Source organism: Diceros bicornis, chromosome 10, assembly GCF_020826845.1.
Source record: "Diceros bicornis minor isolate mBicDic1 chromosome 10, mDicBic1.mat.cur, whole genome shotgun sequence".
Taxonomy (NCBI): domain Eukaryota; kingdom Metazoa; phylum Chordata; class Mammalia; order Perissodactyla; family Rhinocerotidae; genus Diceros; species Diceros bicornis.
Window position 1 is genome coordinate 76,998,982 of NC_080749.1, and position 26,338 is coordinate 77,025,319.

General features: G+C 38.7%; 1 protein-coding gene across 1 annotated transcript in view; it reads right to left on the bottom strand.

Annotated features, from left to right (window-relative positions):
- The window catches only part of SATB2 (SATB homeobox 2), a 183,778-nt gene that overhangs the window by 137,256 nt on the left and 20,184 nt on the right, over positions 1–26,338 (bottom strand). The window contains exon 3 of the mRNA XM_058549518.1: positions 22,688–22,864. Within this exon, the coding sequence (XP_058405501.1) occupies positions 22,688–22,864 (177 nt within the window). The remainder of the gene's footprint in view (positions 1–22,687; positions 22,865–26,338) is intronic.

Sequence of the window (26,338 nt, forward strand, 5' to 3'; positions counted from 1 at the left end):
AGTAAATAGACTGAGAATTTCTATTTTAGTTTGGAGCGGTCTTGATTCAGCATTTCTGTAGACCAAAGAGAAAGAGTCAATGGAGAGGGAGAAATTGAAGATACAAGCACTCTGGGCACAAATGATGAAGCACGGTCCCCAAAAAGGTGAGAGTCAGCGGTTGAGTGAGTAAGGAGAGAGGACAGCCGTGGGCAGGAGAAAGGACCCCCGCTTTAGGTGCACGCCCCCACTAACACGGCAGGCACTTGCTGCAGCTCTTCACCATTCATTCCCGTGCTCCTCTCTACTTGTTCTGTGCATCTCTGTCTTCTCTGCCAACAAAGTAATGAAGTCCCCCAAGGGTAGGGGCCAAGTTTTATGTTTCTTTGTAACTCCCTCCATACTTAAAACAATGCGGAAATATCTAAGCTGGTTAACTGCGCCTTATCATGGTGGTTTGAGGAAGAAATCAGAGACAGAGCAAAAGAGACAACACCTCCCTTAACAGGGACAAGTCACAGATGAAAAATAGAAACTGTGTACCTTCACTTTGTATGGTACGAGCTGCCCCAGATGGAACTGTAAAATACACGAAGAATGTAATTGAGCTATTTATCAGGAAAAGACCGTGTAATATGTTGTCACATTATAAATAATCCTCTTAGAGCAGGGGCTTCAGAGTGAATCTGTCATCTCCTACTTCCCGTGCAGTCATCAAATGCAAGTACAGTTGATAACAGAAAACACCAGTGTTAAGAAATACTACAGAGTGTTGTTTTTAAAAATATATTTTAAATTAATACATGAAATACTTTTACTAGCTCTCTGTTTCTTCAAATTAGAAGAAAACATTTTAAAATACAATTTAAAATTTATCTTCTCATAATCCAGTATGTTTATTTTTATAACTTACTCAGTGTTTACCCTGAAAATAGTATTCGAAAGCACAAACACAATCATTTCTTAGCATCGTAGATTTTGGCTCACGGGTTTTGAAGTCCTCAATTTTTTAAATAGGAAAACTGAGGTTCAGAGAAGTGACGACTTCATTCAAACACATGCATGCTTAATAATGATGCCAGATGTAAAGCCTACTTTTCCTAACTCACTGTCCCATATTCTTTCATGAAACAAACCTAAAATTGAAACTGAACTCGAAAGTTATTCTCTCTGAATCTAATCAGAAGTCCTTGCTGGCATGGTTGGCTTTCTGCCCCTCTGCTCTCTGCCTTCCCTGATTTCCCTGGATAGATTCACAAACAAACTGCGGCCAATACTGTTACTTTTCTACCCAATAGCCACTCTCCCCTTCTTTCTTCCTAAAAAATCCCAATTTTTTTTGAGCAGCATTGTGTCAAACAAAAAACTTGATTTCCCAGGCTCTCTAGACCTGAAACTGAGATAAATGACAAAGTCCTGGGGGAAGAGGTCCCTTCCAGAATAATAAAGACAGAGCGTCATGAGGAGAGGCATCTGGCCTTTTGCCCTTCTTTCCCCACCCTCTCCCCGCCTGGAATCTAAACTGGATGTTTGGAGGTACAGCAGCCATTTTGTAACCATAAGAAAAGAAGCCAGGAAGAGAGCCAGAGCCCATGTCCCCGGTGGCACTGGGAAATAATGTATTGTCCTGGATTGGTCATCTACATGAAACAAATAAAACCCCTATTTGGTTAAGCCACTGTTGTAGAGTTTCTATCACATGTAGTTACTTGCAATCTTAACTGATTAATACCTAAACTAACATCTTACTAGGCACTGATCTATTCCTAATGTATCACTCCCTAAATCAAAACCTTTCAGTGGTGGTCTCAAGCAGGAGACCACTAAATAGAACATTAACTCTTTAGCCTGGAATCCAAGGCTCTTTACAATACATTCTTAAGTCCTGATACCTCCTGATCATATCCTGAATACCAGCCAAACAGAACTTCCTGCCAACTCTCTCTCTCACTTCATCTCTGCCCATCAACATCCTACAGTCTTGTCAAGGCTGCTCTCACACATCACCTCACTATGCAGTCTAAATGGATCCCTCCAACCTGGTGAGATTCCTCCCACTCTCCAACTCTCAAAGCAATCTTGTTTGCCCCTCTCCCATGCTACTTTTCACGACAGCCACTGCACTCATGAGCTCCCCCAGGCAAGAGGCATCTTGAGGGCAGGACCTTGTCATTGTCATATGGAAGCCCCCACCCCCACCCCCGGCACAGAGCCTGACACACAGCAGATGATTAATAATCACCTCTTAAATTGAATTAATAAACACTTCCCGCGCTCCTAATGCATCTCTGCCTGATCCCGGAAAGAGTCCACGCCAACACTAATGACTTACGAGGGAGCATGTGTGACAGCAGGAGGAAGCTGAGCGGCAGTTCAAACGGCTGTATTGTTTTGACACCAGCACAAGTGATAATGGGCTGTTACTCGGTGTGTCAAAGCGCTCACTCAAGACTCCTGCGCCAGCCTCCCCTGCCTGTCAGAAGCCCAAGTCTGCAAAACCCTTTCCATTCGAAGCACCATGTGGCTTTTGCTTAAGAAAAGCCTCTAGCTGGTCACTCCTCTCCCCATGGATCACAAATAAAACAGAATGATTCCAGCAGGCAGGGTCTCAATAGAATCCGTCGGCACACACCCGACCCTCCAAAATGATCCCTGGCACCTGTGCAAGAGCAGGGTAAAGGAGCAGGACAGGGTGGCAGGGGACCAGTCACAAGGGCAGAACAGCACGGTCTTCTCATTAAGTAATGGCTACACCGCAGCAATACTGAGGAAGCATTCAGTTCAGATTGCAAAAAGCTGGGAATAATAAAAGAAGGAAAAATCTATGGATGAGAGGCTGTGCAATTTGCATACAATCTAAAAAACAAAATAACTCAAAGAAGAATGAGAGCCATAAAATTTACATATTGAAATACAGGGCCTGAAGTGAGATACACGCTGTCCTTCCCAGCACACGGTCATAAGTCGGACCATGACAACGAGACCCAGATGGAAATATCATCTTCAGCAACAGGATAGTTCCAAGTTTGTCTCACATAAATAATTGTTCAAAATAAGCTAAAACCAAGTAACTGTTAACATACACAATTAATTGGAATTGAGACTGTCATCAATATTACTATAAACCTCTGAGAAAAGTTGCTAATCATTAGCCATATGAATCATTGAAAGCGCTATATAGTATTGTTTTAACTTACTGGCTACTATGCACAATATGATTAAAAATTGTATTGTTTTAACAGGCATTTAATGTTAATGATGCATCCCGGTTAAAAAATAACCAAGTAAACATTAAGATAACGTATATGGATATTGAAATTGCATTAAAATGCTGTAGGTAAGTTATTTAATTTGATGGGACGGTGAATATTTCATTCCTGTGAACTTTAATTAAATGAATTAATTCTTTACTCCTCCAACGAGGTTGTGCTTGCCGTGTGCCCAGTGGCCTATCACCTTCCTAACGTAAGGTCTCCCCACACAAGTCTGCTGTGGCCAGGCAAACCTTCATGATTAGAAGGTAGACCTGAGGTGCCTCACCGTGCCCTCCTGGTCCAGCCCTTCTTCCTGACACAGGATGCTCCGTCCTACTCTCCAAGGCCTCTGAGAGCAGCCTCCAGGCCCCGCACCACTTCCTGCGAGCTGGCCTTCTCTGGAGGGCTGCTCTCAGCCCCACCAAGCCTGTCTGCCACCTTGTAGCATCACCACTGCCCCAACGGCCACTGCAAACGGCCACAGGGTAAAGAGCTGGCTGTCAAATGCACAGGCCTGGGCAGGTGTGAGTACTTGGGAAAGTTAAAAATAGGAGAACTGGACCCAGAAAGGAGTGGGCACAGGGACTTGGCAGCAGTCACATTATAATATTTGGCAGAAGGAACATTATATTTCTATTTTAGTGTATTTCAGTTATTTCTATATAGGTGTGGTTCTATTATACCAAGTGGGTTATTTTGCCTAAGATCTAGTGGATTATGCTCTGTGGGAAATTGAATGAATTTAAAAAATAAACAATTTTAAAAACACTATGTACAAATCTATGAATGGATAATTATCAAATAGAAGACTATCCACTAATAATTATATTTGACTTTAAGGTACACCATGCAATTTTTGATACAGATTTACCTTCATAATTATACTTTTCTTAGAGTATTATTAGCTTTCAGCCGGTAATTCTAATATTAAAATAAACACACACCAAAACACAGTGGGACCACACATCTCCTAGCTGGTAGAAGAGAGGTCTTCAAACGCTGTGTGTTCCCACAGGTAATTCATGTTTGATTTCTTTTTTTAAGAATAGAATAGTCCTCAAAAAGGTTGGGGGGAGAGAGGAATACTTTAAATACTAAGAAAAGGGGGAGAAATCGTGAGAATGGAAGAAGACTGCAGAGGTGAGCGAAGGAAGTCAATAAACCAGAATAAATTAAAACTGCTACTTTGGGGTCACAGCCGTTTTCTTTCTTCTTGCCCGTGCACAGGCTCACTGCATTATGCTGAACATAACTGAACATAACACAGCGGGACCTAACGTCTTTATCAAGAGGGGCCCTTGGGTCACACAAATATCACCATTTACTTTTTTTTTTAAGCCATGATCATTTAGGCCAGGTAAAAGCTCACCAACGCAAAGGATGCAGCCACGGAGCTGTCTCCTAGGAGATGCTCCAGGAAGGAGAAGGAAAGGAGGGAGGAGCTGTGATTCCAAAACGACCTTACATTCAAATTTTCCAGGATACAAATACCTACTGACGATTGTCCCTGGGGGAAAACATTTACATTCCTTCCGCTCCACACAGTCCCAGACTTGCTTTGAGGCAGTTCCACAAGTGGAACTATGTCAGAAAAGAAAAGATAGGAGCAACTATTTCGGAGGAGGAATGGAAGGGAAAATGGCCTGTTTTTCAACACAACTGTGGAAAAAGTTGTAATAAATAAGATGGCTTCACTGTGGTCAAGTTGCATTTATACTGAGGTAACTCAATATTTAGAACTCTGTGAAGGAGAAAAAAGATTGAACAGATGCAAAATATCTGTCACCTGACATATGTATATTATATATACATACATATTATACATATATTAAGTGCTTTGAAAAAAGGTGGAAAGAGGCAATGTAGTACAGAATACTTGGTCCACAAAAAAGGAAACAACTCTTTTCTAAGTTGGTGCAGAGCCATGGAATAGGATTTTGTCGATCAAAAAACATGAATATCAGAGGATCTATTCTTACTATACCGTAAGAAAATCAAAAAGATTAAGGAAATAATATTAGTAATTCACATCCAGTATCTCAGAATGAGGGGCTATATGAATGGAAGCTATGGAAAACAAAAGAAATTAACATATTATATATGGCTTCTGCATTGTAAACAATAATTATAATAGCAGCTAAGGTGGCCCCAGCCCTCACCATGTGTAAAGCATTTCATATAGACTATTTCATTTAGTGTCCCTAACAACCCTAGGAGGGAGGGATTATTAGTTACCCCTATTGTACAGATGAGAAAACTGAGGTAGAGAATCACAGAGTTGGGAAGCGGTAGCACCAGGATTAAAAGCTTAGCAGTCAGACTCCCAAGTCCATGACACCAAGCCACCCCCTCTCCTACCCTGTCCTCAATGAGAACAAGACTGTAGAAGACAGAGAACTGGAGACCCCAGACCCTGTTACACCACCTTACACAGCCCTCAGCTGAGCTGACAGATGAGCTAAGCCACCAGGATCGACTGTTCACCAGGATCAATTCCTAACAGTGCCTTAAAGAAAAGAAACTAGCAAATCAAGATGCTTTTAACCATTTGTGTTCATTTACGATGGTTTTATTTTATTTATTTTTGGGGGGGGGTGAGGAATAGTGGCCCTGAGCTAAGATCTGTGCCAATCTTCCTCTATTTTGTATGTGGGATGCCACCACAGCATGAGTGGTGTAGGTCCACACCTGGGATCCAAACCCATGAACCCCGGGCTGCCGAAGTGGAGCACCCAAACTTAACCACTACGCCACTGGGCCAGCCCCGGAAATTAAATATTTTTTAAAAAACTAATGTACAACTGTGAAATTTTATCAGAAACTTTTACTTTCAAATCTTAGCCCAGTTTACTTCTACCTCCTCACAACACTGTACGATGCTATTTGTTGTTTGATTTGGTTTAATAAATTCTAACATTTAAATTGGATAACCATTTTCAACCAACATTTTGTTATACATAACAGAAAATGTACCTAAAAAGAAAACATTACATAAAGCATCTAGTACAAGTCCTGGTTATACAGAATAACGTCTCCAGTATGCCTCAATTTACCGGCTGGAATCCGAGGCAAAACAGAGCAGGTTCCGCCTTGTGGAGTTCTGTTTTTGTCTTCAACCCAAAGATCTGGTCTTCACTCCTGTTCCTACCCACCCACCACAAATCAGCTGTCGTGGATCACGAGGGGACCAGGTGAGTGACCTTGGCCGACTCCGTGGACAGTCCATCACTGCCCAGCACCCCCAACACCACGCTGCAGGCCCACCTGCAATCAGCCCTATCGATCCTCTCCCCACATGCGACCACACTCTTATTTCCCAGAATCCCTAGTAGTACAAATAGAACTATTTTGGTTCCACACATTTCAAAGCCTTTTTAAAATTCAGGACAAACAAATGACTGTGGCAGCTTGGGGACACAGGTCCTTTGAGAAGAGCTTAAACTCACAACACCCAAATTTTGAGTTTTAGCCTTCTACCACCACAGAGACCTACAACACACTCTGTTTTTAGTCCAGTGGGAAGAAAAAAAAAATTCTCACTCAGTCTTACTATGAATAAATTACCCTCCAGAAGAAGTCAACACATACCTTCCAGAAAACTATTAAATGCACTAAAGAGAGAGAATTTTCTAAATGCCACCCCCAGTGCCCTGAAAATGGTCCATTCTCCCCACAGGATACAACAACTTACTTCTGAAGAGTCAGTTTATGCTAAAGAAGGTCAATTAGAAAGATATATCTGCATTCCATGACTTTAGAAGTTCAACCTGGGCTTTGCTTGACAGTGTGTTTTAGAAAATTTTTTAGCGCGGGCTGTAAATCACTTTGGGACGCCCGTGTGCGAGTGGGGCTGCCTGGGAACGGCTGGTGTCACACTGTAGCACACTCAGCTGCTCCATCCCGTGAATGGCACTCGTAATGAAAACACTGCCATATATCTTGGTTTGTCAGAGAACAAATCAGTTTTATCTGTTCATTTTGTGGTTTAGTGTCATAGGTATTTTAGAAAACGTAATTTATAATTCCTCATGCAATTATATATGAAATTAAATCATCTCACTTTTCCAGAAGCATCAAAATATTTCAGATTAAGTAGAATGCACTCGTAATGTCTTTGAAGTTCTCTTCCCCCAATCCACTATCAGACGAAAAAATAAATACATAAAGGAAAAAGAGGAGGAAATATGTAGCATTTTAATGAACTGATCTAGTTATATTAGGTGAGGCCTTGTAGAGGCTTTTATTCATATTCTTAATAATAACCCATGATCACAACAATGCCTAATCATGCCATAGAGAGGCAGAGATATAGCGGCTAGGCCACTGCCTCAAGAAGCAGAATGCCTGGGTCTGAACATTTGAATCCTGGTTCCATCACTTACCTGCTGTGTGCCCTGACATAAATCACTTAACCTCTCTGTGCCTCAGTTTCCTCAGCTGTAAAATGTAGATAATTGTACCTATGCCACATACGGTTTGTGAGTATTAAATGAGTTAACATATGTAGCACACTTAGAACAATGCCTGGCATAGTAAGTTCTGTGTTCGCTAGCATTATAATTAGCAACAATAGACACACCACTCTTCCGTTTTTAAGGACTAAACATACATGAAAACATAACAATACTATGTCTTATTGACTAATTCGAGCCATTCCAAAAGGAGATAAGAGAAAAATATCCTATTGGTGGGTCTTTTTTGTGTGTGTGTGTGAGGAAGATCAGCCCTGAGCTAACATCCGTTGCCAATCCTCCTCCTTTTTTTCCCTTTTTCTCCCCAAAGCCCCAGTAGATAGTTGTATGTCATAGTTGCACATCCTTCTAGTTGCTGTATGTGGGACACGGCCTCAGCACGGCCGGACAAGTGGTGCGTCGGTGCGCGCCCGGGATCCGAACCCCGGGCCGCCAGTGGCGGAGCGCACGCATTTAACCACTAAGCCACAGGGCCGGCCCTGGTGGGTCTTTATTTAGGTGATAAATCAGTTATTTCAGTAAACTTCAAGACAATGCAGCCAAGATGCCGTATTAAGTACTAAGCGACACCTCAGGCCCCAGGGAGGACATGCCACCCCCACGAGTGTGTTAATCCCCCTGATTTACAACAGAGTTGGGCCTATTCTTTTTAATTTACCTAGTTAAATGAGTATCTGCTGAGAGACTCAGACAAATTCATAGTCACAACAGGAAATTTCCCCTTATTGAGACAGAAAAGTAGTTGTTGATCTTAATTGCATTACTTTAAACTGCAAATAGGTGCACGTTACTACCCACTGGAGGTTGAAGTAAAAAAGGAACAAAGTAGCAAATTATAACTTAATGTGTTACATATCTCTGTTTTGTACACTTGAGAAAACACTGGTTTTATAATTAAAACGCTTCTTTCATATAAATTGGTATTTTTGGTTACATGAGTACATTTTAATTGATAATCTGAGTTAAATAAATCCTGACCAATCCTTGCTATGTCTATTATGAAAACCCACCTAAATATTTATTGAAAGCAAATACTTCTCCCTATCCAAGGGCCACCAACATAATCACACAGGAAGATAATGAGCCCTACCTCGGAGGACAGACCTCAGTGTGAGCTGAATGACTGTAGGAAAGCACACAGAGGGAGCCGACTGGAATGGCGCCAATGACACTGACGGGAGAGGGTGCAGGGTAGGTGGCCAAACACATCTGAATTCTAAATAGGTCCATCTCACACCTGCGAAGCTACAGGGGAGACTATGAAAAGAAACTGGATCAATGTCAAAATTCTCAAATACAGAAGGAGACAGAGAGATGCTCATCTCTTTTCCATGCCCAGAGAATCCAAGGTCCAGTACAAATAAGCCACCAAAAGGGATTAGAATCCATTGCTCCTCAAGCAGGGAGCTTTCACATTTGTTTGACAAATTCCCCATCTCCACGAGTGCGCTGTCCTCAATCAATTCAAATACGGGAGAAACCTTCCCAAAGAGTTTCCCCCAATGACTCTTTCATAAAATCTCATCCTACTGCACAGAGCAAAAATCAGAGCTAAAAAATAGAAAAACTGTCATCAGTTATTAATTCCTGGGCCAAGGGACATCTTTAACACAGGACTGTCATTGTGAAACTAGTAAGCACTCAGTAACTAACCCACACAATGCTGTGTATGTGTTTTTTAAAGAGCAGGAAGACCAAAATGTGGGTAAGAACAAGACTGTTATAAAAACAAAATATGAAATCAATTAACTGAAGTTTCCTGAATGACACAATGTCTTCTTATTCTTCTCCCACATTAAAAAACTTAACTCTATACCACAAGGTAAGAAAGAAAGCAGGTCAATGTCAAATTTTTTTTAAATAATTGGCCTTTCACCTGCGATGAACCAAATGAGAAGAAATTTATTTTCAAAGGATAACTCTGTTCTCACGTAAATGTGGGAGTAAGTCACTCTGATGGGCCAGCATGGGCACAGCATCTGTACTTAACACCTCCTCATGTGCTGACCACTCCTAAATCATTCTAGATAATCTAAAGAAAGTGAATGTTTCACATTTGATTTGAAAACCAAAAGCTTCACTGTTATGCAGTATTAGAAATAATAATAAAAATATGTAAATTATATATAATAATACTAAGTGACAAATTACAGATGAAAATATTGCATATATATGACCTCAACTATGTAAAAGAATGCCTAGAACTATAAGAAGGATGCCTTAAAATGTTACCTACCTTTAGGGAGTTGATCCCTGGGGGTTTTTTGTCTTCTTTCTACTTTTCCTGTATTTTTTAGTTTTCTATAACTAACAAGCATTAGTTAAAGGAGCTTGGATATACAAAAATGGTGTCTCATAAAATAAGTTCTCATAAAATGCTATCCCAAGACAGCAAGTTCAATTTTACTATTTAAACTCAAAACAAGCTCCCTACTCAATTTAAAAATATATACATTCAGTTACCAATTCCAAAATGTCAATCTTTGGTTTACGCCTGTAACATATAGTTACTATTAATTTGAATTCTAGACTAAATTGACAGAGTAGAAATATAATGCCACTGAATGAGATATTGGTTAAGCACACATTCTCTGGAGCCAGTGTTTGGTGTCAGCCAAGCTGTTTACCTCTGAGTCTCCGTTTCCTCATTGGTAAAATGTGGACAAGAATATTACATACTTCATGGGGTTATTATGAAGATTGAATGAACATGTTAAGAACAGTGTCTGTTACACAAGAAGCACTAAATAAATATTAGTGCTTAATATTATTAATCAATTAACGATATTAATTTCATTAAATATATTCACAACATGTCTATTATGTAAAAACTTCAGTTTCCCTCACAAAAACTAAACCACAGCTTAATCTAAGGTAATTCTGACAATGTTACATTTACCCAATTCCAAACACAAAGTTAGTCCACATAGGTAAATTTTTCAGAAAACTGAGGCTTAACTTTTTAAGCGCCTACGTCATTTTATTTTTAATCCTCAAAACCCACTCAAAATCTTCAGTTTTGTTCCGCTAAGCAGCTACTTTCCAGAAGTCTAAATTTGCCAAAACCCCCCTTCTGGACAAGATGGAGAGAACAGGATTCACATAAGCATAATCCTCTAACGTCAGGTCCTACCTCACATTTTATTACACATTTACGGTTTATTTTCTACCTCCCCTACTGAAACGTTAAGTATCATGGGGTAGGGGCATTACATGTTTGGTTCTTTGCTGTGTCCCCAACACCTAGAACAACGCGTGGCACACAATAGGCACTCGATAGATATTGGTTAAATGAATGAATGAAATGATGGTGTGCAACAGAACCAGAGAATTAAGGTGTGCTCTTTAAACATTTCTTTGTAGTTTTCCTCTCCATAAAATGGGAACAGTAAAACTCAACCACATTTCTTCCAGTGATGCTCAAAAGACTAAAGATCTTTATTAAGATCTATCTTTCTTTCCAAATAATTCTGATATATCTTCCCTCGCAGAGTATCTAAAGCAGGCCCCCTTTCAAACAATCCTCCTCCCCTCCCTCCAGGCATCACTGTATTCATAATAATAAAACACGACATTTAAAATTGTTCTTTATTACTGTGGCTCTGGAGCATATATTCTCAAGAAGAACCACAATCTGAAGTTGATAAAACTGGTCAGCGCTTTTGATCAAGAACAGACTGCCCTCTTAACTCGGCTCCCAGGACGGTGGGCCCAGCTTTATCTGGGAGATTATTAGGCCTTGTAGAGCTGAATCATTGCGGGCAGAGGTTTGACTGTGCTCTGAGCTTTCCAGCACTTCATTCTTTGATTTACAAAACTGACAGAAAGAATATGTCAAGGTACTTCTCTGCGAGGCGAGCTGGCAGCCAAGAGGGAGCTGGGGGCTGTTGATTTGCATATAGCCTGCAGCCATCTTTCCCAACCTGAGGAACGAGCTTGTACAACAGCAGCGCAGATTTGTTTTTCTGTCCTGGGTGATCTTTCTTCCAACCAAAAAGAGGCAGGCAGATAAAGGAAAACCTTTGGGTTTTCTTTCATTGACAGACAAATAATTTTGCCAATTACAGTTACGAGCAAGAAAATGGCCTGCGCTCCGGAGCCTTGAGGTAAGACTCTTCAGAGCTCTCCAAGCTGCCGTCAAAAAAAACACTGTGTTTCAAAGTGCTGGGTTTTAACGCTCATCGCAATCATGTGAAATCTGTCTGGCACCTCGGAAACCAAGCCAAGGTGCCTATGAGCGACCACACGGCCAACTGAATGCTTGCTTTTCAGCACTGCCGCCCACAACCACCACGAGGTTGTCCTCTGTCACACCCCAGGTGGACAAGGTCCCTGACATCTCAGGGTTCCTCTTCATGGGCCAAGCTACTTAAATAAGTAATAGACTGCCCACTCGCTGATACTATGCAGATGAATGAATTATTATGGCGTTGAGATCCCATAAGAATTTTAAAATGCAATAATACTGTATCTGAGAAAATTTGGACATTCAAACTACAAATGTAAAATGTACATTAAAACAAGAAGTGAAAGATCTATAATTATGAAATTTCAGAATCTCACAAAGAATTAACTGAAATTATAAGATTTAGATGACAGAGCTCTTATCCACACAAAAAAGAAAGAAAGCAGAGAGTTCTTAAAAAGCATTTTAATATTACAAAATGCTCTATGGCCAAGAATTTTTTATGTCTATCATGAATGTCAAAATAGACTTTATTTAGAGTTGGAATATGATGGTATAGCACCAAGGCTGTGAGTTGTATCAAGGGAGAGCTCTAAATATAAAGGACCCACCCAAAAGGGAACTGCACTAGCCACGGCAGCATTTATAAGCCTTTGAATGAATGTGCTTTAAACGAGTTCCTTGTAGGGAGTCTGTAATGCATCTTCTTAAGACACAAAAAGACCTGGGTCTTAGCAAATAACTCCACCTTCCATTTAAATCTATACACTACTAAAAGACAGTTACACTTTAGAAGGGAACAGAATAGAAAATTAATCACAACATAAACTGTATCAGAGTATCCCCAATTTTAGGTTGTAGGTTTCCTACTCATAACTCCTCAAAGTTATATATTTTTAATGGGACATACTCTATTAAATAAAAGTTGTATATCACTGTGGGTCAATCGGTTTAGCCCGGATCATTGTACATGAATGCCAGAACGCAGAAGTCAGATGATCAGTCCCCTCCAGGTCTGGGCATTAACACCTAACTTCCGAAAAGAATTTTAAGCAGTTTCAAAAATACACCAAAGCTAATAGCCACCATGGCCAACTGCTCCAAACAAAACAGATAACTGAAAACATCGCTAAACACTTCCCTCATCATAAAGGAAGTAATGGGCTAGTTTTTTAATGAATTATTTCCACTGAAATGATTTTTTTAAATGGGCATTCAGGTAGAAATTGCAGGGTCAAAAGTGAAGAGAGATCAGATGCTTTTCTTTTTTTTTTTTTTTTGGCCAAGAAGATTGGCCCTGAGTTAACAACTGTTGCCAATCTTCCTCTTTTTGCTTGAGGAAGATGGTTCCTAAGCTAACACCGGTGCCAATCTTCCTCTACTTTGTATATGGGATGCCGAAACAGCATGGCTTGATGAGTGGTGCGTAGGTCCGTGCCTGGGATCCAGGCCCGGGAACCCCAGGCCCCGGAAGCAGAGCACACCAACTTAACCACTATGCCCCCAGGCCGGCCCCTATTTTTTTTTTTTTAATTCACTGCCCTTAACAGTTTTTATCAAGTACTTCCTACTCAACTGCTAGGCATCCAGCAAATCAAGTTAGATAGGGTCTTCACCCTCTTCAGATTTACATATAGACAATAATTCCAACAGCTGACCTTTACGTGAGCCATAATTATATATCTCTGTGTTTTAAACAACACATATTTATGACAATACAAATAAATATAAGAAATACAGAACTATAAACATTTATATTAGATCTTCGTTCTTAAGTATACATTGGACAAGGAAGTAGGATGATCATCATTTTTCCCTTGGCATTTAGTTAAAAAGTACTGTTTCAGGTTTTGCTGTGTGTAAATAAACAATCATATGTACACACACACATAAATGAATATGTCATTTTATGCAGCAGAGGAGAGAAGAGCACAGGGGCTTGTTAGAGATCTGTGCGGGCCCAGCCAGCGTTTCACATTTTGCCCCATCCAGCTCTAATGAGGGCTGAGACATTAACAGCAATTTTGGGTAGCATTTTTAGCTCTCTTTCGAGAGCCACAGAATTTTTTAAAAAGCAGCTTGTTTGTTAAAAGTTTGCTCCAAGGCCTAGAATTTCTAAATATGCACCTTTTTTCAACATTGCCCTTATAAAGAAAGAAACTGCAGAGAGTCTCCCAAACATGAGAGTTTAATTAAAGAAGGAAAAGTGAAAAAAAAGAAAGAGAGAGAGCCAAGGAAAGAAACCAAGAAAGCAAGACAAGGCAAGAGATCATTTCAAACATTTTCAATAGGGAGAATGTCAAACCTTCAGACCACAAAAAACCTTTCGGCTCCAGACAACATGTGTGTTTTAACCATCCTCTCTCAAAAAAAAAAAGGTTATTTTCTGAATTCCTTTCCAAGGTTATGATTGAGTTTACTAATTGTTTATCTGAAATCATAGTATTTGCAAGCATTTATAGGGTTAAGATTTCCATTAAGTTTAGCAAAACAAAAATAATTCTGAATTAAAGCAGCAAATATAAATTTTAGAAAAGAATTTTTGAAAATTTAAGAGGAAAAGAAACCCATAGATTCAAAGACTTAAGAGACGAATCAACCAAAGTGCAATACATAGATTTGTATGGTTCCTGATTTGAATAAACAAACACTAAAAAAAAAATTTATAAAATACTTAGAAAAATTTTAACCTTGACTGGATATTACATGATATTAAGGAATTATTATCTTTCCTTTAAGAGTCATACTGGGGGAACCAGCCCGGTCGCATAGCGGTTAAGTAAGCACGCTCCAATGCGGCGGCCCAGGGTTCACATCCCAGGCTCGCACCGATGCACCGCTTATCAAGCCATGCTGTGGCGGTGTCCCATATAAAGTGGAGGAAGATGGGCAAGGATGTTAGCCCAGAGCCAGTCTTCCTCAGCAAAAAGAGGAGGATTGGCAAATGTTAGCTCTGGGCTAATCTTCCTCACACACAAAAAACGAGTCATATTGGTATTGTAGTTATGTTTTTAAAGTAGTCTTTAAGAGATACTTAGTAAAATATTTATGGATAAAATATGAGGTCCAGAATGTGCTTTAAAATAATCCATTTGGGGAGGGGTGAGAAGTGGGTGGAGGCAGAGATGAAACAAGATTGACCATGAATTGCTAATTGTTGATCCTAGATGATGAGTTCATAAATATTTAATATACTAGTCTCTCTACTTTGAATATGTTGCATGTTCCTATAATAAAACATTTTAGAGAATTAATTTAAGAACAAAGCATTTCAAGCATTCAACAACTTAAAATGAACGTGTATTCATTTCTAATGATAAAATTTACCTTAAAAGTAGCTTCTAAGTAAAGTTCCTCTCAACAGTATGTTGTAAAGAGCTAGTCCACTGGAAAGTGTATAATAATAAATAAATGAATAATATATAAAGTAACAATAAACAAATAAATTAAGCCATTTTTATATAAATATTCTTACTATTTGGGTTTTAAATCTTATTCTACTTATTTATTCTTATCATTGTTTATAGTTCATAGACTGAAATTATTCTCCCTACATACAATGCTTTCAGACAGATGAGGTCTAGATAAACACTAACAAAATTTCTCTAAGTTTCAATCAGAAGAATTTAGATCTCAGCAACTTCATAAGTGCCTTTTGAAAAACTACCTCTTATGATTCTAAAAGTTATTATTGGAATGTTTTATCACTAGAAGCATAGCCAAAACATCATTGATTACGGAACGACGACATGGAATAATCTGGAAATGGTGATAGCTGATCGATAAGGAGACAAATCGATAAAAATAGCTAATTCATGAATGGGAGTCAACTTCACAGTGATGTACAAGGACAAAATATTCCTCATGGATAAAGTTGAGTAAAAATGAACCTTAAAAAACGGTTTTCTTTCAGTCAACAAACATTTATTGAATTCCCACAGACTTCATATTGTGCTATGTTATCTGTTGTAAGGAAACAAAATAGTTTCCGGTTCATAAGTCCAAATCTAATTATTGAAGAAAGTAAACTGGCACTTTTTGAGAATACGTCTATTTCTGCAGGGTATTAAATAATATCTTCAAGTTCACTTATTCATTCTTCCAGCACTGAGTGAATGCCTACCATAATTGCCACCTTGTGCTCTGAAGAAATGGGCCTTTGAGAGCAGAAGAGTTTCACCACTAAAAACCAAAGCCAACCACAGGCCCATTTTTAAAATGGGCTCAACAATGAACAGAGGTGGCAAATAAACAGCTTTCCTTTAATGAGGCAAAGCCAGGATTTCCTAGAAATTTTAACTCATATTTCCCATCTCGTCCTCTACTTCCAAAAGCTGACAAGAGGAAGAGGAATTCTTAAGCATTTTTCAGAAGTAAAATGAACATTTAGTTATAAATTAGCACCAAACTTGTAAACAAATTTTATATGTATTTCTACTCTCTGAACCTCAGTATTCAATATTTCTGAGCTCAGAGGGTCAAAAATCAAGTAATAATCCATACACTAAACTTTTTTCACATGTAATTAAACTACCAAATGTAAGCTCCATGAAAGCAAGATTTTTTTTTTTTCCAGTTCTTTATCCCCAGAACCTAGAATAGTGATTGGCACATGGTAGGCATTTACTACTGCCGAATTAACTAATTTGAAGATCAGAATTGCTAAGGAATATGCTTATTTTCATAACAGGAATCATTTTCACCTCCTAAGCAAAAATTGTATGTTTGAATTACTCAGCCTACTCTAGGCCCTCCAGTTTCAGGAGCTGGCTTCAATAGATAACAATTCCAGGAAGTTTGTTTTTTCATTTGTTTTTAATGAAGTCTGTCTCAGTTACCTTGAAAAAGTATCTCTCTATATTTTACCATGGAAATGAAATCGGCATAATTTATCATTATCCAATATATATAACCATTATCAAATAAATGTAATTATTTTGTATTTAGTAAGTACCCAATCTAAAAAGTCCTGCCTTTCAGGGGTTACATCACAAAGTAGAGTGCAAGCATTGAATGAGAACTGACTCCTGCTCCAACTCTGAACTCCCAGTGATCAGGTCTGTCCTAGGATGACCCTGTGGTTAAGGACCCTGACTCTGGAGGTGGATCACTGGGCTTCACATCTCAGCTCTTCCACCCACCAGCCCTGTGCTCCTGGGAAAGCCACTCCCTCTCTTTACTTGCCTCAGTTTCCTCATCTGTGAAATGGGACACACATAACTTACTTCAAAGAGCTGTTGTGAGAATTAAATGAGTTAGCACAGGTAAAGCTCTCAGAGTAGTGCCTTACATAGAGTATTTGCTCAATTAACGTTACCTAGCACTATTAAGACTCTAAGAAATCCTTTGGTTTAAACCCCACAGGGGCTCATTAATTACCTATGGATTCTTTTTTTAATCTTAAACTGAAAAAACAACAGAAATTCACCTATATCATGTACAAATTTTCACACTTATAAATTAGGAACAAACTGAACTGCTCATCAAAATTGGAGAATAAGGTAGAAATTGCTCCCCACTCTTTCAGAGAAGAATTCATGAAGGATGTAGAATTTCATACTTATATATTTTTATCTGATTAAAAAAAGAAGAAAATCCCACACAATCCCACCACCCACCCTGTTGACATTTTAATATATTTCCTTTGTCTTTTTTTCTACACATATAGGTGGAATTTTATATAAATGAGACCATATTTGGCATTCTGCTTGATTCACATAACATTGTATTAAATGCATTTTTCTGTGTTGCTCTTTTAAAAATATCATTTTGAACGACTGCGTAAATTTAATTATTCCAACATAAATAAGAAGTAACAGTGATTAACATGATATTTTTGCTGTAGACATTTTTGCCAGAAATATTTTCGCCATGTAACTAATTGGCCATAAGGCAATTTTGCCATAATAGATTAAAAAAATAGCTGGTTGAGGGTCCAGGCCAGTGGCGCAAGCGGTTAAGTGAGCCGTTAAGTGAGGCCGCTGTGGCGGCCTGGGGTTTGCCGGTTCGGATCCCCGGCGCGCACCAACACACTGCTTGTCAAGCCATGCTGTGGCAGCGTCACATATAAAGTGGAGGAAGATGGGCATGGATGTTAGCCCAGGGCCAATCTTCCTCAACAATAAAGAGGAGGATTGGCAAATGTTAGCACAGGGCTGATCTCACACACAAAAAAAATAGCTGGTTGACAGTTTGGTTTCATCAACTGGTTGAGAGTTTGGTTTCATTTCACCATTGATGCAGTACTCCCATTTTTATATTATATTAATGTTAGCCCTCATAACGGCCTAATACAGTGGTGCAAAGTTTTGAACTCACATTTCCCATAGAACTTTGGAATGTCTGTCAACTGATGTGTCAATATGCCAAGAACAAGCAACAGTGTAGAAGGCTTGGGCCGGCCCCATGGCTTAGCGGTTAAGTGTGAGTGTTCCGCTACTGGCGGCCCGGGTTCGGATCCCAGGCGCACACTCACGCTCCACCTCTCCAGTCATGCTGAGGCCGAGTCCCACATACAGCAACTAGAAGGATGTGCAACTATGACATATAACTATCTACTGGGGCTTTGGGGAAGAAAAAGGAAGAGGATTGGCAATAGATGTTAGCTCAGAGCCGGTCTTCCTCAGCAAAAAGAGGAGGATTAGCATGGATGTTAGCTCAGGGCTGATCTTCCTCACAAAAAATAAAAAAGAAAAAAGAAGGCTTTCCCAACATAATACAAAGCTCAGTTACAAATAGGCATCCTAGTATTTGGAAATTGATACTTCTCTTAATGAAGGAAGAAATTTTACCAAAAAAAGAAAAAGTGTGATGCCGAATAAGGTGATGAATCAACAAGCAAAAAAAAAAAGTATTTGGTCTCTTTGACTAATCACCAAAAAGCAACCAACTCAGCCAGCTTTACTTGTGAAACAAAGAAATAAAGGCTTACCTCTCTTAAAAAAAAAAAAAAAAAAAAATATATATATATATATATAATACTATCAACAGAAGACTTCAAAGACAAATGCTTAGGTACAACCCACAAAATAAAATCAGTTATTTGCTAAGTATTACCATGAATCTAAACACATTTTAAATGTATTCAAATATTTTGTATTTTGCAATAGTCTTTTTAAGTTACTCATTTTTCATGTTTCATTATGTCCTTTTTAACGTCCCTTTTTTTATTTTATCTTTCACGGCAAGATTGCCTTACGGCTGATTAGTTATTCAGTGAAAATGTTTGCAGCAAAAATGTTTGTGCCAAAAATGCTTGCAGCCAAAGTACCTAGAACTAATTCATACACCATTTCTTGAACCCGTAATTTTTATATACACTCATAACCCCAAAAACAAACAGCCAGAAAGGATTTTTGCTTATTTATTGTTCAATATGTTTGTTTTTAAATAAAATTTGTTGATAAAAAATAAATTTTAAAAGTTATTTTAAAATTTACAGAAAGCAAGAGAGAGATAAAATGTCCACTTACAAATTAAGTCAAATGGGCACAGTGAAGAATCACGTTGCCATCACTGCCGCCTCCCAAGGCCTACCACCCACACTGGCAAATAGAAATAGCTACTCAATCAGTGAGATAAAGAACTCTCTTAACAATGCCGAGAGATCCATGGCCATTTCCAAAAGCTTTAGGGGGCAGAATTGAAAGGATGAAAAAGAAAAAAGAAAGAAGAAAGGGAGTGATGAGTTTAAGTTGGGGGGTACTGTGTACCAGTACCCTAGGTTAACACTCCTCTTCTAAGAGACTAGAGGACTTGACTCAGAGACATAGACTCATAGTCCATCTATACTGTAAAACGTGCTTGCTGTTCATTAGACCTTAGCCTACCTACTCTGGGAAAAGCAAAGAGCCAGCCATCTTTCTACTTTTTTGCATATGCAAAACAGCAAGTCAGATGAATCCTGTAACTCATATCCTGGAGAATCACAGAGTTAATGGTATGGGTGCTGGGAAATGGAGGGTTTAGGTCAGTTAGAAGCATAGTGCCCATGATTTATGATAGTATCTTGGGCCCTTATCCTCTCTTGGGTCACAATATCTGGCTTCAAATAAACAAGGTTATTATTCAAATGGGGGAGGAAAGGCAGAAATCCTTGAATTTCACTTTAGTGAAATTCTATCATCTTTTAGAAGCAAATATTCTTTCTTAATCAAATCTCTTTAGCTCACCTAGAGGGAATGTCCTCTCAAAAAAGAAATTGACTATCCCATGCTCACAAGAGCATGGGTCCACTGCCTTATCATTGGGACTTGAGTATTACTCCAAAATAATGACATTGCTAATGTATTTTCTCTTTTACAGGCAATCTGAATGTTATTCCAATTCAATTATTGAAACTCTTTCCTGGTCATGTCAAAATGAAAAACTGAGCCTCGATTTTTAAAATAGGCTCGAGCAGTCCGCTATTGTTGCAGCGTATTTCTGCCCAACTTTTCCAGCGTAGGAATGCTCGGTTTCTCTACTGCAAAAGGATTTACTGGGAGGTCACCCAATGACTCCCCATCTTGGGGGAATTACCTAAACACTGAACAAACAAACAAAACAAAAAAGAAAACTAGACACACAAAACCTCAGGCCTCGAATATGCAGTCATATCGTGTTCTCCCTCCTTTTCTAGCTCTTTCCTGCTCTGCTGCTTGTCCAGCACACGAACGACCTGCGTTATCATGCATTCTGTTTGCTCTACAGTAAACATGCAGCAAATTGCATACGTTTGATGATCTGAATAACAACAAAGATCTAATACATTCATTTCAAAATAAACAATTCTAAGTTTTTCCATTTACCCAAAACTGAGATCAGCAGCCTAATTTAAAACAAAACAAACAATGATTTTTTTTCTCTGTGAGATTACAGTACTGGACCTAGCAATAAAACCTTTGCTTACCTACAAAATAAAGTATATCTGTGATCCAGGGCACCTTCAGAATGTTGGTTCAACTTTTAAAAAGTTAATATTTAGTATTTTTCAATCATGGCTTTCAAAAACTTTGGGGAAGCAAATCTTCTCTTTGGACTTTTCCCGTTTAACCCTCCACTGCAGACCATATTTCTTGCTAGCGTATCTCACCTGGCTGAGCAGACTCTCAGTCCACATCACGGAATGAAACAGTGTGGCTCCCTAGTGCAAATTTCCTGAGAGCCCCTTCCCTGAGCATGTGCCAAGAATCAAATCTTGGCCACTTAGTGCTCTGTGCTCCACATGTGAGCTCACGGCGCGTTGAGCAGCCGTGCTAACTGAGATGGATAGCCCTGTCAAACAAGAAGCTGGCACACCAGGATGCAAACAGTGGGATACAACGACCTTTACATTCAGAGAAAAATATCCCTAAAATGGCATGAAAAGTTTATGGGGGGGAAGATGGAGGGATTCTTTTATTTCACTTAGGAACATAGCATGAAATAAAAGCAATGGTGCCCAGTACGCAATTTGCTCGGGATCAAATCCCGAATCCCTCACACGAGAAGAAAAGTCGTCGGAGAAAGGAAACGAATCACGCTTTATCACGCTGCTTTGAAAGCAACAGACTCCACGATTCAGCTGTATTACTGCACCCACGCTGGCCAAGTGCTCAGATGCAGACTACACTTGGACTCTCGGTAATTCGAGGGGTACTACCTGTCCTGGGAAAACATTCGTGACCTCCTGGTCTCAGATGGGTTGCTTTCTTGGTAGAAGTAAGACATAATTTAAATATTTAATTAAAATATTTTTTAAAAAGTAATGATCTGCTTACAGAATCAGAGCCAAGAGCTCAGGAATTTAAATCTTATGTCCTTGGTCACCATATTTGTAACTTTGTATAAATTGCTTAATCTCTCACAGTTGCCTTATCTGAATAAATAGAGGCTCTGACTAATAGTTCTTAAGAATTATACGAAGAGGAAGTCATTAAAAAGGTAGGAAAAACCCCTGGCACATACACAAATGTTAAGTAAGGATAGTAATATAGGAAATTAATATATAAAACATGACCTGGAAGTCACATATTTCTCTCCTTTAGTTATAGCCATTATCAGAAAGTATGTAATTCAATCATTTCAGCTGAAAAACAAGGATAATCATTCCATTGGGTCAAAAAAAATTCTTTTCCATTCTTCAAGGTTTGGGGGTTATTTTTGTTGTTATTTGTTTTGTCAGTTCTTTGGCATGAAAGAACAATGGGCTATGCTTCAGAACGAAGCAACACAAGCTCACAATGGGCTCCCCAATGCTGTACAATACACACTCAAATAATGATGCAATTTAATATCTAATTAAATAGGTAAAAGGAATTGATCACAAAGACACTGAGATTTTTTTTTTAATGAATGGACTACATCAAAACTACAGAGCAGTTTTCAAAGATACAAAAGTATAGTAAGATGCATCCATTTTTTTCCATTTAATTAAAAGCTGCAGGCCCAAAGCAACAAATAAACTTAGAAAACTGAAAGCTCATAAATCACGTATTAAAATTTGGATAAGTTAGGAGCCAAACATCTCAGTACCGGCTGTGAGAACACCAGTTTGGAGACTTAGAGAAAATAGTTATCAATGCAAAAAAACCTGTGATGATCACTTTGAAACGCAAGTTGATTCTGGTGGCTCTAGAGATGCTGGTCAAACGCTTCCCAAAGCAACCAGAAAACAAGACTGTGCAAGAAACCTTCTGTTGTTCACTGTTTGGGAAAGATGCTAAATCTGACCATTCTCCTCCAACCTCGTTTGGAGAACTATTTCAGGGAACACATTCTTTCTCAAACTATGACACACAAGAGGCACGGGGAGGAGAGGGCAGACGCATTAATACCTTGTGCCTGAGCTGCGGAGCTGTGGGAGTACCCCAGGGCCAGGAGCGCGGTCTCCACCAGCTGGCTAAAAAGCACGTCTTTTCGAACCAGGACAAACTCTGCATGTTCTTCTCTGTTGTCATATTCAAGAGAGCTATCCAACTGCTCCACCACACAAAAGACAGGAATCATCAAACCTGGAGGGACAAGATTCAAGAGCAAAACACAAACATTACAAAGCAAATCTCAGTCACCATGATGAGAAGGGAAGAGACAGTTATAAAAGTCACTCATCTGTGATCGACAGTGGTTTAGATTAAACAAGGCTATTAGTCAGATGGGCCTAATGGGAAAGCTGTGGATTTTTTCCCCTCCATTATTGCTATCAGACTGCAGCAGAACTGCCTCAGGCAGTGGCAGAAGCCCTCAGATTCCAGTCATTAAAAAGTGGAGTGCACCAATCAGAAGTGTCCTGACTGAGAGACCTAAAGTTCATGGCTGGCACATAGGTGACGTCAGGGTGACCTTCTAGACCCATGCATCCTTCGTGTCCATGGTTTTATCATTAATTCTTCATCAGAACTAGTATTTTCAGATCAGATCTACTTTTGTCTGAAAATGTAAGATACCTAGTAGGGAGGCATATTTGATTTCAGGGCCTAAGCTCATATTTGAATATGCACAAGAAAGCCAATAGGAATTTAAAAGAAGTCCCTCCTCTATCTTTTACTTTTCTAAATCCTGGAAAATAGGTCATCAATTAGCCTGAAAATACCCTGCCCAGGAAAGCCTTAACTGACATTTAACTTATGTCAAAATATATATCCAAATACAAAACTTTGTCTTTTTTTAAGTTATTATTTTATACATTAACATCAGTTACCACTGGAAAGGGAATATCTCTTCTTGTGTTTTCAGAGAAAAAAAGTAAACTACCCTAAAGAATAAAGCAAATTAGTCTAGTTGAAAATCTGTTGTCACCGAAATATTTTCTGCTTTGTATCAAAGTGTGAAAAGCTAAAAAATGTTTAATTCACCAAAGATGTTTTTATAAACCATTTTTTATTTAAAAAAAAAAAAAGTCATACAGGCATTTAAATCTAAACATAGCCAAAGCATAAGAAGATCAAAGTTTTACCAACATGCAAGTAATAAACACGGACTCTGCCCTACATAATTCACACAAATTAGTGTGTTATAGAATAAGGATCTGCTCCGGGTCTTCTCTTTGTGCAGGAAAAATCAAAAGTTATGAAGAATGAGTGGGCAGGTGGAGAGATGGGGGAGGTGGAGGGTTAGCGGGTCATAGTGAAGGCACTTCACAAGAAAAATATGACCTATGTGTAAAACGACATATGGGAGTATGGACTCTGACATACAGAATGCACAGGAGTTTCTCTAGAAGCCCCTTGCTGTTGCCCAGACCCTAGAAGCCTGTGACTCACTCTGATCTGCAAAGCAGAGGGTGGCAGCAGACACTCTGCAAACTACCAGGTCAGATTTAGATTCTTGTTCAAAAGATAATACAATGGTACAACTGGTTCCCACGTGCTAATTATTATTATTAAAGATAATAAGTATTGGGTGTAATTATTAAATATTATCATTATTAACAATAATAATACTTATTAAGAATTGTTATCATTAAAGATCATGGTAATTATTATTAAGCCTGCACAACAGTCTAACAAGTCACACCATGCCATACCCGGGACAATTATTGACTCAGTGTTCACTCTTAAGAACAACAAACCAGCATTATTGTCTATAGCAAATACACTATCCATGGTATAGATTTATGGAAAACGGGAAGTAAGGGTGGAGCAGACTGTTTTAGACAAAGAAGAGAATTTAGCCTTGCCATGTGGTACCTTACAAAATATTTTTTTTAATTGTGACCAGTAATGGCATATCAAATGCTTATTTATTTATGCCCAGCTTATTCACAAATGTATATAAGACATGTAATGAATAATATAAATTAGGTTTCCTCTGCATTTTCTCTGTGGTCATTCATTTATCCAACTTCCATTCCCTGAACACCTACTACGTGCCAAGTATCCCCCGTGGCTGCAGGGATACAAGTGAGAACAAGTCTGACGTGGCTCCCGCCCTCAGTGCAGGTGAAGGTGTTGTAAAATCTCCCTAAGCAGCCATAATGGCATTTTATAGGACCCATCTACCAGAGTCCTCCTTAGCAGGGAATAGCCTCTATTTAGACCTTTTAACTCACATACTGGTATATGATCTTTGTCCAAGGAAACAAGTTGATTTCTATTTTTAATGATTTAAGCGTATGCACACATAGGCCATGTAGTCAGTGGTGCCATAAGCTACTTCACCACTAATACCTATGTGTACATAATTTTCAATGCTGAAAATCCATGTGCAGTTTCTAATGTCAACATCGGAGTGTCACACATCTGGGAATCACAGATAAGACCTTTAAATGAATCCAGTTGCTCCATAAGCTATCACGTATCCATTACTTAGGAACCATAAATCTTTCTCAAGTCTATGGTCAACTGAAAAAACTTAAGACCCTATTAATTTTTAAAAATAATGTTAACAGTTCAATGAGTTAGATATGAAATATAACATTAAAGCACAGGGATCTACAACAGGTAGGGACTGATGTTTTGAAAGTGTCAATTACCGAAATATTTCCTTAAACATTTTAGTTCAGTGATTAAAGGAAGCAATTGTTATCTGACATGATAGCAATAACTCCTCACAGTAAAAAGCAAGCACCCATCCCTCAGAGGCATCAGCTACTTTTAAAAAAAGGGGGGGGGGGAGGACTTTGAGGCAATTTATAAAATAAAACAAAATTAACCAGAAGTGCTTGATAATAGAATTTGTTCTGAAAGCACATATATATGAGATACCAAAGAATATCATAAACAGGTTATATTTAACCCCTAGAAAAATGTATCTTTTTACTAGAATTTGATCTAAACAACTATGAAATTTTTACAATGAAATGCAATTTTTACAAAGAAGAAGAACACAGGAAAAATGGATGCAATTCTAATGACAATGACAGGAGAAATGAAAAATAGTAAAATAATACAATTGAGGTCAAGTGTGGGGAATAAGAAAAAAAGGCATAGGTTTTAAAAGCCTTTAAAAACAGCAAATCCGTAGGAAAGAAAACTCGAAAAGGATGAGCAGAAATATGTATCAAAAAAAGATATTTACCCATTTGGTCCCCCCACTCTCTCCAGGCAAAAACAGAAAAAAAAGAAAAAAAGTGACAATGGATGAAAAGATAGGGAGAAGTGTTTGGAAAGCACTTCAAAAAATAAATTAAGAATGGGAAGAATTAAAAGATAAGTTCCAATCAAAGAAGAGCAATATAAAACTAAAATGCATTGACAACAAAATTTAGAAATGACCAAGTTTAAATAATCAAAGTGAGAAATGATCAAATGACCATGATCTAACCCTATATCTAGAGCTTATGGCATTATTTTTCTTTTATTGTAGCACAGACCCATTTCCAGATGATCAAGTAGGGAACTTTGAACCTTCTGATTATAAACCTCGCTAAGCCTTTTACAATTGTGGGAGGTAAGCAGGTAGTCTAATCTGGAGGACAGGCACAGAACCCCAGCCACTTGCTAAAAATTAAGAATTGTTCTGACAGTTGGGGTAAACAGTGACGTTGT